Consider the following 14453-nt stretch of genomic DNA (forward strand, 5'->3'; position numbering starts at 1 on the left):
ACTTTTATGAATATTCAATTGTCCACCAAACATCTCCACAGGCACCTCAACTCATATCTAGAACTAAACTCAACATCTTCCTTGCAAGTCTTGCTTCTTTTCTAAGTCTTCCTTCTAAGTCTGTATACACATCTCAAAATATCACCACTATCCACCTTATTGTCCTAACTAGAAACCTGGGTGTCATTCACAACTCTTCTCCCTACAACCAGTCACTAAAATCTTTTGATTCTACCTTCTTCATATCTGCTCAATCAGTCTTCTCTCCATTCATTTCTGCTCATCATTTCCAGGGTCCTAACTGGTTTTCCTCCTACCAGACATTTGCCTATCCATCTGCTAATGGCAGTCATCTTCCCAAAATAAAAATCTAATCGTATCCATCAAGATGCAATTCAGTACTACCTCCTCTGGGAAGCCTTCCCAAACCACCCCACTCTGAACTGGGTGGTTATTTGTGCTACTGGAGTTCCTGGAGTACACATCCAATAACAGCAATCATCACAGCATTCATCACTCTATATGCACAGGGTACATATGACAGTGTTTGGAAACATCTAGTGGGTAGAAAACAGGATGCTACTGGGCATCCTACAATGCACAAGGCAATCCCTAAAACAAGGAATTAGCATTCCCAAAACATCAGCAGTCCCAAAGTTGAGAAAACCTGCTGTATTACAATGTTCTGACTACATGTCAATCACCCCCCAGGAGACTGTAGGTATCTTCAGGCAGCGTCTATGCCAGGGGTGGGCAAACTTTTTGACTCCAGGGCCACAGTGAGTTCTTAAACTGGACCGGAGGGCCAGAACAAAAGCATGGATGGAGTGTTTGTGTGAACTAATATAAATTCAAAGTAAAGGAGCGGAGGGGAGAGCAAGAGAACCCTCCGCTCTTTTGGCTCCGTGGGCCAGATAGAACAGCTGAATGGGCTGGACCCGGCCCGTGGGCCGTAGTTTGCCCACGGCTGGTCTATGCTATATTAATCTTTATGAAGGCCTTGTGCCTAATACAAGACCTTTTCCACAACTGAGACTCAGTACATGAATATACAGAACTAAATGAACATTTGTTCCCCCTTTTACTTACTCTGTAAGAAAACTTGAGCTTTCGAATCTCAGCTTCCAGCTTGCTCTGGTATTGCTCATGTCCTTTCACATAGCTCACACCAAGATTTTCAACTGCTTTTAGCACTAGAAAAAAAAATTTAATAAAAGAAAAATATATAAATTCAAGATAATTTTAAAAACTAAATTTAAGACATAAAATCTATGAATGGCAATTGAATAATTGTTTATAAAAGATGACAAGTTATAAGTTATTTTCTGCAAGTACATAATATAAATTATATCCTATATAATAAAAGCCTAATATGCAAATCAACTGAATGGCAGAACAACCAGTGGAATGACCGGTTGCTATGACACACATTGACCACCAGGGGGCAGACACTCAACGCAAGAGCTGCCCCCAGACCGCAGGCCAGCCAAAGAGGGTGCCAGCGGGGGCCCCCTGATCACCCCACTAGTCACCCCACAGATCAGCCCTGATCGCTGGCCAGGCCTAGGGACCCTACCCATGCACAAATTTCGTGCACCAGGCCTCTAGTATGTTTATAAGAAGCTAACCTCCATTCATGTGTAGAAAAGATCAAGGTCCCACAGCATAATTTAATACCAGGGTCTTAACCAGGGGGAAGAGAGGATGGTTAACTACTGCTGTACTGAGCCACTGTGGTTGAGGAATGGAAAAGGGTGTCCCTATGGAGAAAAGACTAGCACCCCTTGTTTGCATCCCTCATGTGGAACTGCCTGTTAGGTGTTCTGCTTCTATTTTCTCAGCATATACTCATCAGAAAGATAGCCTTTCCTTTCTGATGAAGCAGAGAAGACACAATAGTGAAGACACAGGGCCCTCCATTCATCCAAACATTCTCTAAATAGATGCTACATCCTGTTTAAAAGTTCCTACAGCCCCTTGTCAATCCTTCTTCAGATGAATTCTTCTTCCATCAACATAAAAGAGGCATTTTTTAAAATTCAAAAATTAACAACTTCTCAAATGACTCCTGAACATAAACCCATGGCCCTTGGGTACCTCTTTTTATGGCATACCAAAGCAAACTAATAATATCCTCCAGCACCCCCCTTTCCTGCTCCTCTTCTGGCTATCCCAATCTCCCCTAGCTTCAGCCACTACTAGAGCCCTTAACATACTAAACTATGATTATTATTTTTGATGTCTGCTTCCATGTACTAGAATACAATTTCATCAAAGATGAGAATTACAATATTCATCTCAAAATCCCTACCACCTGGAATAGAGTGGACTCAATAAATATGAACTGTCCAGTAAATAAATGAATAGCAAACCCTCAATAAATATTTGTTAAATAAGTGCTTAATAAAGGAAATGTATTATCACACTCATTCTCACAAAGTATAAGTGAGATCCTCAAGAATATGTAAATTCTAATTCAAATATCACTCACATTTAACTCTATCAATAGCCAAGTTTTCAAACTCTATCAAAGATATGTTTTCAGTAGGTGGCTGCAGGTAAAACTGAAGACTGTGAGGGTAGCAAGCATTCCTCTGATCTCCTGCCAACTTCAGTTTCCTCCTCTTTGCTCCAGTAAATTCCATCTTGTTACCTTATAAGGAAGCACCTAAAAAGGTTGAAATGATGGAAAGTGGTGTTGAAAACAACCAACCAACCAACATAAACAAAAACAATTAAGTCTACACGCACAGAAAAAAAAAAACACTTAAGTTCAAGGGCATACACCAAATGTTAACAGTCGTTATCCCTGGGCGATGTCTTTCTGTGTTTTCCAGATTTGCTACAATACACCTGTAACAATCTTGTAATTGGTTGGGGTTGGGGGACGGGGCTGCTAGGGAAGATGCAGGTGGTGATCCTAACTTCCAGCAACATGAGAGCCAGGTGATGTTGCCTGCTCACTGGAAGTCTGTGCACCTGATCTCCGCAGTCCCGAGCTTAGATGAGGTTTCATAAGGGGCTACGATCCTGAACTCCTTGGAAAGCGCGGTAGGTTCTAACTAATAAGAAACTTACTGGGCCGGATCCAATTACTTACTTCCTGTCTTAATGACCCCGGGAAACGGAACTGTGTTTGAATCCAGTCTTTCAAACTCCTTTTAGGGAGCATCCACACGTTCCTTATAAAAATCCTCCCCCACTCCCACCACCGTACCTCCTCCTCCGGCCAAGCTGTCCCTATTCAACTCACTGACACCTGAGTCTCAGCCCCAAATAACGGACACCCGAGCCAGATCAATCCCTCCGCTCCCATCACCCGCAAAGTGCTCTCCCTTCTGTCTCGACCTGCATGTCTCAACACCAGGATTGCGGTCCGTCCTAAATCCAACGGGAATTGCTCTTACCTACAAGCACAACAAAAGCGAAGAAACACCAACGCTGACTGCCGGTTTTCCCGGGTGGCGGGAGATTTCACTTAACAGGAAGCGGAAGTGACTGACACAAGTCCCGCCCCCTAATGTCCCGCCCCCGCAGCACCGACCCGTGCGGGCCGAGGGCGCCCACCTGGACGCCTGCTGGTTGCGGGGAGTTGGTAGCTTTTGGCGGTCGGCACTGGGGTGCCGGAAGGCTAGGGGCACAGATTTCCGCGGGCCGAAGAGGGTAGTCCCGAGGACCCTGGGGACGCAGCAAAGATTCCCGGAGATGAAAATGTGGCGCTCGAACCCGCAAGGCTGGCGCTCCTCACTTTCGATCGGGGAAGATAAAAAAAGAGGCCTTTGCCGAGTTCATTTATTGCACCTGGATCACTATTAGGAGCTCTAGTTCGGTTTTATTCTTTTAAGAACTTTACATTTCATTTTTCAATTACAGTTTACATTCAGTATTGATTTACATTAGTTTCAGATGTACAGTATCGTGGTTAGAAGCTCTGATTTTTCTTGTTTAATCTTTCAGGTAAGTGGTATTACTCCATTTTACGGATGAGAAAACAGTAGCTAAAAGATTATTGTTCGTTTGCCCATCTATGTACAATGTGTTGTGTGTTGTTTTTTCCGTTAGAAGGCAAGCCCCATCAGGATAGATTCTACCTTTAGTTCACTACCCACAACCCCCTCCCCTCCACCCCAGCTCCGCCCAAACGCCTCGCGCATAGTGAGCGAGCAGGAAAATGTCTGGAATTAAATGAATAAATGAGTGCACACACACAGACGTCGCCGCTCTGGGATCTACAGAAATTAGAAGAAAGCGGGCTCAGAGGGAAGACGCAGGTGTGGAAGAAGTGGAACGCGCTGGGGAGAAAGTGGATCTCGGGCCGCAGACTGTTGGAAGTGGCGGGTCAGAGCCACACGGGCTCTGCAGTCCCAGGGTTTTCAAGAGCTGGAAATAAAGCACGCTTGTGTCCTCTTGGGGGCGTGTCTCACTAACAAAAGTGAGGTTAGTCGTTGGAGGTGAAGAACGCTTGAAATGTTCAAGTTTTCAGAAATGCAAAGTATAATGAAACAATATCTAGCTTCAAAGGACCTACCCAGCATGGACCAAATTGTGGCTGGCACTGACTCTGTGCCAGGATGTGTTCTAAGTGACTTACATGCTAACTCATTGTATTCTCATAACCATATGAGGTAGGTTCTATTAACTCATTTTACAGATGAGGATAGCTAAAATGAAGTTAAGTAACTTCAAATCACATAAGTGACAGCCAAATTCAAAGTCAGATTGTCTCCAAACCACGGCGCTAACCACCACACACCCTACTGACAGCTGTACCTCACTTTAATTCCTTCCTCCCTATATTAGACACGTAATTTACATCACCTGGTCTAAAGAAGATACCTGAAAGCATGAGACCTGCCTGAAAAAAAACTAGAGCCCAGACCACAATAATATATACATGAATGTTTATTTGACCTCTGGATAAGAAAGGAAACTAAGTATAATAAAGTACAAAAAAAAAATCTGAAGATGTGACTCTAAAAGCATAAAATTGTGCATCTAAAAAAAAATTACTAGTTGGTTTGCTCAGTGGATAGAATCTCCTCCTGCAGACTGGAGGGTCCTGGGTTTAATTCAGGTCAAAGGCACATGACTGAGTTGAGGCAAGATCCCCAGTAGGGGGCATGCAGGTGTGGCTCAGTGATTGAGCATCCACCTATGAACCAGGAAGTCATGGTTGGATTCCCAGTCTGAGGGGAGTTGGGGAGAGGGGAAGTGGGGAGGGGGGTTCAGGCTAGATCCCCAGTTGGGGGCATGCAGGAGGCAGCCAATCCATGATTCTCTCTCATCTTTGATGTTTCTATCTCTCTCTCTTCCTCTCTGATATCAATGAAAAAATATATTTTAAAAAAACACAATTGGCAAAAATTTTACAATGAAAATATTCAATGTTGGGCAAAGTATAGTACAATAGACTCACATAGGAATTGATTGTGGTGTTACAATCCTGTAGTACAGTAATGTGTATTATAATCTCTAAAAGAATTTATACACTTTGACCAAGTAATTTCACTTATATAAATCTGTCCAGAAATGGACACAAAAATTTGTGTTCGAGGAACTTCATTGCACGATTGTAAGAGTGAAAATACAGAAAAAAAGAATAAATCATGGCATATTCATACCATGGGACATTACACAGTCCTTCAAAATATATGTTTTGAGCCCTAGCTGGCTAGCTTAGTTGGTTGGAGCGTCTTCCCATACACCAAAAGGTTTCAGTTAGATTCCTAGTCAGGGCACATGCCTAGGTTGCGGATTCAGTCCCTGTCAGGGCAGGTGCAGGAGGCAACAGATCAATATTTCTCTCGCACATTGATGTTTTTCCCCCGCCCTCCTCCACTTCCTCTCTCTCTAAAAAAATCAATAAAAGAACATATCCTCGGGTTAGTAATATGAAGAATATCAACCTGGGAAAATGCTGAGGATACTATTAAGTTAACAGAGCAGAATACATAAAACCATATATGCCACATGGTCCCAATTTTGTAAAAACATTACTTGACAATATTAATTTTAAAATTCCTTTTTTTTTCCTAGTAAATAAAGGTACTATATACTCATTGTGGATGTTTTAGAAAATATCAAAAAAAAGAAAAAGAAAATCCACCTCTGATGTTGCTATCCACTGATACCTTTCACCCAGTGACAGACACTGTTAATACTCCGCTTCAAGCAATAAAACTTCATGGTTGATGAGAACTAATGAAAGACAGTCTTGCCGTAGCATTAACACTTTTCTTGGATCTCTCTGACTACTATGAGGAGGCTGCCCTCTGCAACTCCTTCTCCCCTCCAAGTGTGCACCAATCCCTCCTCCCCTAGCCTTACAATCATGGCAGATGTTCTTCATTACAACAGAAATTTAGATGCAAGACAGCCCCTCTGAGGTATACCTATTTTTATTTAACTTTTCTTGGCTTATCCTCAGTCTGGTCTTAAACTGTCCCACCTTTAACTTAAATGCCAATGCCCTTTTCTCTACAATAGTTGGTGTCCATTAAATATTTCTTTGGACAGTTAAAAAAATAGTCGAGCCCTGGCTAGTTTGGCTCAGTGGATAGAGCATCGGCCTGCGGACAGAAGGGTCCCAGGTTTGATTCCTGCCAAGGGCACATGTCCAGGTTGCGGGCTCGATCCCCAGGAGGGGGCATGCAGGAGGCAGCCAATCAATGATTCTCTCTCATCATTGATGTTTCTATCTCTCTCTTCCTCTCCTTTCCTCTCTGAAATCAATAAAAATATGTTTTTTTTAAAAAGTCTACCACAAACATAAAAATGCTTATGTTAGTGGCAACTAAGACTCTGGCAATAGAGTAAAATAGATGAGCATTTGATGATATTTTTAAAGTTATAGTTAATCATTCAACAAATATTTCAAAACTTCCCACTGCATGGTCCCCCAAGATTTGGTGACTTTATTGCCTACACATGTCCTCCAGCTTAACTACCAGACTTCCCCAAAGAAGACCTTGCACTTTCCTACCTTGGTCTCTCTTTGCAGTAATCTGTCCACTTCAAGAGTTCTATGCCCTCCCAACTGTCCTTCAGTAGTCAAATACTGCCTTCATCCCATTGAGATTTTGCTTATGCCACCTGGGTTGCTTCTCGTTTAAATCCCCATGTTCTTTGTAATTCCCATATAATAAATTCTTTCTCTAATTATATTTCTCTACTTCATTGGTTCTTAATTTTTTAGGAACATGAACCACCGGATGATCTGAAGTACACACTCCTCAGAAAAGTGCACCTGCACACCAAGTTTGTCCACTATTTCAAAAGGTTTGTGAACATACACGCAGCAAGTGAAGTAGAGTAGCACTACCAGCTTTTAAGCTCTTTTGGCACAGATCCTTTTGTTTGTCTTTGTGATCCCAAAAGTGCCTACCATACAAAACATCTTCCAAATTAAAAAATGAAGTACTCAACCTGACCAGTTTGGCTCAGTGGATAGAGCATCGGCCTGCAGACTCAAGGGTCCCAGCTTCGATTCCGGTCAAGGCATGTACCTTGGTTGTGGGCACATCCCCAGTAGTGGGTGTGCAGGAGGCAGTTGATTGATGTTTCTCTCTCATCGATGTTTCTGGCTCTCTCTCCCTCTCCCTTCCTCTCTGTAAAAAAATCAATAAAATATATATTTTTTTGTAAATGAAATACTCGCGCTGGCCGGTGTGGCTCAATGGTTGAGCGTCAACCTATAAACATCACGGTTCAATTCCTGCCCGGAATTTAAAAAATGAAGTACTGATATTTTATGAACAGTTTAGAGAGAACTGGAAAAAAATGCTCATTTTTAACATTACCAATATCTTACTGAACATGTCCCATAATAGCTGCCTTTCATCATTTAAAAAATCTATTTTAAATCTCAGAGAATAAAATAGTCTCTGTCAGTAGGCTAGTCCATCATCTTTATTGTTTCCTAATGCCACTTTGGGTCATTACCTCCTATGAAGAGGGTTTTCTGTATCCAGAGGCAATTACAATACAAATCTACGAATCGTAGTACCAATAATGCACAATGTTACACATTTCAGTAGCTATGTTTGGTAAGTCATGCAAGATCTTTATTGTATTTCATCAGCAAAAGTGGATTGACACAATGCTCAGCCCTGGCAACTGAGATGCACATAAATTACAAACCCTAACCTCACAATTGAGGTTAGAAAATACATGGAAACTATAACTTTGACTTCCACTAGACCACAATAAGCACCTCAAAAACAGGAACCACTGTGTTGTTCATCTTTGTAATCCCAGCGTCTGGCACTCTGTGGGTCCTCAACGAATATTTATTATACCGAATTGACATAAAATATGAGAGATGCATGAGAAAAGTGATGGGCTCAGCTTGACATTCCAACAGATGGTTTGAATCAAATGTGACTCCAACCTATAAAACTTCAAGTCCTCATCGGAAAACTTCATCCACATTCCTTCCAGCATGACTTGGCTCCCCAGTTTATCCTGTAATAAAGCACAGAGTACCTTCTCAGATGGAATTTCCATGAATCATCACTGCTCAATTCAGTGCCTGCCCTGGGCATTCCCCAGCTGCAGACAGAGTGTGGCGCAGAGCGTTCACCTTTAGATGACTCCACAGTTCCAGGAGCTCTATCCTGTGGTGGGTCATACATACAGCTGAGATTTTAGTTGCCATGCTTGGCAAATCAAAGTGTGTGTTCATTCTCCCCCCTTGTGCAGGGTGTGTCACCCTAAAAACCAAAGGCGTGGTACATTTCTCTACCCACTGAGGACGCTATAAGCTTTAGATCCTGCCAGCTCGGCTCACCATGGAAAGCAAGACAGAGGGCATTTCCAGTAGGATAGCTGACCCATAGAGACTAATGTACAGTGAGCCAACCAGTGGTCCCTCCACCTTTTCCATTTCACTGCCCATCTCTGGGACATGGCTGAGGAAGAAACCTTAAGGAAAACTTCATTCTTTCTCCCTTTACTTCAGGTTGCTTTTACCAATCTAGCATCAAGGAGCAAGAGAACTAGAGAAAAAGCATATTCTTAAAGGGAAGGACAGGGATGTAGAGTTATCTTTTAATATACCAACATTATGTGATTTATGCCAGAAATACTAATTAAGCACCTACTAAGCGCCAGGCAATGTTTTCTATGGTAAGGATACAAGAATGCTGAGACAGCCCCAAGGTTTTGACCTCATAAATCTTATATTCTAGTGGGAAAGAGCAATAATAAATAAGAGAAGTATATATATATTATGATGTTAAATAATAATTTCTAAACAGAATAAATAAAGCAGAGAATGAGGATATAAAGTTTTTGGAAGAGACATTGAAATTTTAGGAAGGATGGCCAGGAAAGGCTGGCTAAAAATATGACCATAAAGCAAAGACCAGAAGAAAATTGGTGACTTAGTAATAAGTATCTTTAGGAGAATAGCATTTCAGGTAGATGAAAGGCTTATCATAATTCCATAGTATTTAAGACAATGCGATATTGGCATAAGAATGGACAAATCAACCAATGGAACAGAATAGAGAACCCAGAAATGGACCCACACCTATGAAGAAGCCTGGTATACGACAAATCCACTGCACAAATCAATGGAGGGGAAAATGGATATTTCTAAATGGTGCTGGGACAACTGGCTTTCTATATGGGGGGAAATGTATTTCCTACCTCCCGCTATAAGCAAAAATCAATTCCAAATGATTTATTGACTTACATATGAATGGCAAAACTTTAAGAATTTAGAACAAATATACAGATGGTCTTGATATAGCAAAGAATTTCTTAAATAAGACATTAAGAATAGCACAAGCAGTTCTGGACATGGAGACAGTGGTAGTTGCACAACAGTGTGAATATACTTAATGCCACTTAATGAACTGTGCACTCTAAATGATTGAAGTAAGTTTTGTGTAATATACATCAATTTTTCTTTAAAAAAAAAAAAAAAAAGCGAGGAGAAACCAAGATGGTGGCATAGGTAAGCACCTAAACTGCTGCCCCACACAACAATTTCAAAACTACAACTAAAAGACAGAACGGACACCATCCAGAACCACAGGAAAGCTGGCTGAGTGGAAATTCTACAAATAGAAGGAAAGAGGAAAGCTCACAGAGAAGCAGCAGCAAGGAGCTGAGGTATGGAGACTCGCACGCAGAGAGGAAGGGCGGCGGAGTGCCTGGCTGACTTTCTCTGGCGGGAGGGGGAAGGAAGCCCCCAACTGAACTGAACCCCAGTTCCGACTGCACTGAACCTCAGTTCCGGGCGAAACCCTGTGGACCCAGGCTTATACAGGGGGAGTTTGGACTGTCAGGTAGAGAGAAAGGCACATGGAGACTCAGAGACTCGGAGACTCAGGGGAGCCGCGGCGGCAGGGGTCTGGAGGCGCGAGTGCGCACAAAGACTGACTGCGGAGGTTACCACAGGCTATCCCTAGCAGAAGGGATTCGGAAGCTCCTGACTGCACTGAACCCCAGTTCCGACTGCACTGAACCCCAGTTCCGGGCGAGCCCCTGGGGACCCATGCTCTTACGGGGGAAATCTGGACTGTAAGGCGGAAACTCGGGAACCGCGGAAGGCAGAGGTCTGGAGACTCGCGCACAAGGGCAGGGCTGACGGGAAGCCAACACTGTCTGCTCCGCCCTGAGACTCCACCCCTTCCAAGCTGAGCACAGAGGTTTTTGAAATCTGGCAAGGCTAATCCTATAAGGCTGTCTACAGCACCGAAAATCTCCCAGTGTAGACACAGCTGATCCTCACAGCCAACTGGCCTGCAGGTCAATTCCTCCCAGTGATACCAACAACAATCAAGACTTAACTACAACAAGGCTGTACACACAGTCCACAAAGGGGTGCACCAAGAGTGTCCACATCAGGTTAACTGGGGAGGCCGAACCACTGGGTCATATAGGAAACCTAGCACACAAAGCCACCCTACCAACTCAGGGAAGCAGTGAAAAATGGGGAGACGAAGAAACAGATCACAAACAAAAGAAATGGAGGAAAACAAATAACTGGATATAGAATTCAAAACCACAGTTATAAGGCTTTTCAAGAATATCCTAGAAAAGGCTGATAAATATAACGAGACCCTCGAAGATATGAAAAAGGACCAACTAGAAATTAAGCATACACTGACTGAAATAAAAAATATTATACAGAGACCCAACAGCAGACTAGAGGAACGCAAGAATCAAATCAAAGATTTGAAATACAAAGAAGCAAAAACACTCAACCAGAAAAGCAAAAAACAGAAAAAAGAATCCAAAAAGTTGAAGATAGTGTAAGAAGCCTCTGGGACAACTTCAAGCATACCAACATCAGAATTATGGGGGTGCCAGAAGAAGAGAGAGAGCAAGATACTGAAAACCTATTGGAAGAAATAATGACAGAAAACTTCCCCAACCTGGTGAAAGAAATAGACTTACAAGTCCAGGAAGTGCAGAGAACCCCAAACAAAAGGAATCCAAAGAGGACCACACCAAGACACATCATAATTAAAATGACAAGAGCAAAAGACAAAGAGAGAATATTAAAAGCAGCAAGAGAAAAACAGTTAATTACCTACAAGGGAGCACCCATACAATTGTCAACAGATTTCTCAACAGAAACTATGCAGGCCAGACGGGAGTGGCAAGAAATATTCAAAGTGATGAATAGCAAGAACCTACAAACAAGACTACTCTACCCAGCAAAGCTACTATTCAGAATGGAAGGTGAGATAAAGAGCTTCACAGATAAGAAAAAGCTAAAGGAGTTCATCACCACCAAACCAGTATTAGATGAAATGCTGAAAGGTATTCTTTAAGAAGAGGAAGAAGAAAAAAGTAAAGAGAAAAATTATGAACAACAAATACATATCTATCAACAAGTGAACCTAAAAATCAAGTAAATTAAAAATCTGAGGAACAGAATAAACTGGTGAATATAATAGAATCAGGGGCATAGAAAGGGAGTGGACTGATAATTCTCAGGGGGAGAGGGGTATGGGAGGTGCAGGAAGAGACTGGACAAAAATCGTACACCTATGGATGAGGACAGTGTGGGGGGAGGTAAGGGCAAAGGGTGGGGTGGGAACCGGGTGGAGGGGAGCTATGTGGGGGAAAAGGAGAAACAATTGTAATAATCTGAACAATAAAGATTTATTAAATTAAAAAAAAAGAATTTCACAAACTTTAACAAACTGTTAAGTGCTAGAAAAATAAATAAAATGCTAAGGGAACACACACACACACAAAAAAAAAAGCACATAAGATACATTTTTAATGAGCCACAAATTGGGAAAAGAAAGTTGTCAGCTATAATTAACACAGTTTTAGTGTCAGAATATATTATATAGGAGAAAAAGATAAAAGCACAATAGAAAAGGGGTGGGGGAACCTAAATAGGTATTTCACAACAAAGGAAACATAATAACCAAGAAATATACGGCCCTGATTGGTTTGGCTCAGTGGATAGAGCTTCGGCCTGCAGACTGAAGGGTCCCAGGTTCGATTCCAGTCAAGGGCATGTACCTTGGTTGCGGGCACATCCCCAGTAGGAGGTGTGCAGGCGGCAGCTGATCGATGTTTCTCTCTCATCAATGTTTCTAACTCTCTATCCCTCTCCCTTCCTCTCTGTAAAAAATCAATAACTATAAATATATATAAAAATAAATATATGAAAATATGTTCAGCCACATTAGTAATTGGGGAAATGCAAATTAAAATCACAGTAATGTACTATTCTACACCAACTAGATGGACAAAAATTTCAAAGTCTGAAAATATCAAGCGTTGATGGGAACTCATAGTCTACAGGTAGAAGTATTATTTGATGCATCTACTTTTGAAAACAATTTGACATCACCTGGTAAATTTGACCCTTTGTCTCAGTGCAGTAATTCTACTCTAAGTAAATCCTCTAAAGAAATTCTTTTGCATAAGCATTAAAAAACATTAACAAGAATGTCCATAACAACATCACAGTTTCCAGTAAAACACTGGAAACTACCCATCATCAGGAAAATGAATAAATTGCAGTCAATTCACACAGTGCAATATGAAAAAACAACAGTGCAAATGAATAAATTACAATTAAGGTAAACATGTCAACATGGATGAATCCTGAAAACATAATGTTAACTGAAAAATCAGGCACTGAAGAATACACCAATGTGCTGGGTATATTCCATTCCACCCCTCACCCTACATGCTCGTCCTCACCCCTGCCCTCTCCTCCTGGCTTGTATGAATCATATATATGTCTTCCTGAGCCTGCTGTTTCTAGAACTTCTAAAATCAATTAGGAGCCCCAACAGCCAATGGGAAGGAGGGAAGGAAGGGAGGACAATGTTTTTAATACCTCGGCTGCCTCCCTGCAAGGCTGCCTGTGTTCTCAGCCTGTCATTGCTCCTCTCCAAGTAACTGACTCTAAAGGACTCCCTCACTCTAGGTCTGGTAATAGCTCCCTTCCTTCTACTCTCAGGTCTCAACACAGTAACATGTCTACTTCAATCCTAGTTGACTTACCTATATTCCTTATAGTTCCCAACTTCCACACCTTCACAAACAGTTTCTGCAAAAAAGAAAAAAAAAAAACTGTCTTTGAATTAACCTATATTGAGTGTGCCATCTGTCTCTCCTGTTGGACCCTGATGGGTACACTCATAATTTATATAAAAGCTTAAAAAAGATGAAATAACATATTGTTCAGGGATGCATACTACAGGTAGAAAATTATTTTTAAAAATCAAGATAGTGGCCGAAACCGGTTTGGCTCAGTGGATAGAGCGTCGGCCTGCGGACTGAAAGGTCCCGGGTTCGATTCCGGTCAAGGGCATGTACCTTGGTTGCGGGCACATCCTCAGTGGGAGGTGTGCAGGAGGCAGCTGATCGATGTTTCTCTCTCATCGATGTTTCTGGCTCTCTATCCCTCTCCCTTCCTCTCTGTGAAATATCAATAAAAAATATATTTTAAAAAAATCAAGATAGTGGTTAACTCTGAGGAGGGAAGAGGATGCTCTGTTGGGGCATGTGGAGCTTTGAAGGTTCTGGTATTGCTCTAGTGCAGTGGTTCTCAGCCTTCCTAATGCCGCGACCCTTTAATACAGTTCCTCATGTTGTGGTGACCCCCAACCATAAAATTATTTTTGTTGCTACTTCATAACTGTAATTTTGCTACTGTTAATGAATCCTAATGTAAATATCTGTTTTCCAATGGTCTTAGGCTCTACAGCAGCGGTTCTCAACCTGTGGGTCGCGATCCACAGGTTGAGAACCGCTAGCAGGGTTGCCTAAGACCATCAGAAAACACAGATATTTACATTACGATTCATAACAGTAGCAAAATTACAGTTATGAAGTAGCAACGAAAATAATTTTATGGTTGGGGGTCACCACACCATGAGGAACTGTATTAAAGGGTCGCGGCATTAGGAAGGTTGAGAACCACTGCTCTAGTGCATGGCTCAATAGTGAGTACATGAATGATC

The 14453-nt window shown here is 41.9% G+C and overlaps 1 protein-coding gene across 2 annotated transcripts in view; it reads right to left on the bottom strand.

Annotated features, from left to right (window-relative positions):
- PRIM2 (DNA primase subunit 2) overlaps window positions 1-3459 on the bottom strand; it is a 369636-nt gene extending 366177 nt beyond the window's left edge. Inside the window, exons 1-3 of one of the 2 annotated variants that reach the window (XM_080663471.1) lie at window positions 3408-3459; window positions 2492-2668; window positions 1090-1193 (exon numbers count right to left, since the gene is read on the bottom strand). In XM_080663471.1, coding sequence (XP_080519597.1) covers window positions 1090-1193; window positions 2492-2645 — 258 coding nt within the window. In that variant the 5' untranslated portion in view covers window positions 2646-2668; window positions 3408-3459. The remainder of the gene's footprint in view (window positions 1-1089; window positions 1194-2491; window positions 2669-3407) is intronic. The other variant, XM_080663470.1, reaches the window with a different exon arrangement.
- Window positions 3460-14453: the final 10994 nt, after the last annotated feature.

Source organism: Plecotus auritus, assembly GCF_963455305.1.
Source record: "Plecotus auritus genome assembly, chromosome: 4".
Taxonomy (NCBI): domain Eukaryota; kingdom Metazoa; phylum Chordata; class Mammalia; order Chiroptera; family Vespertilionidae; genus Plecotus; species Plecotus auritus.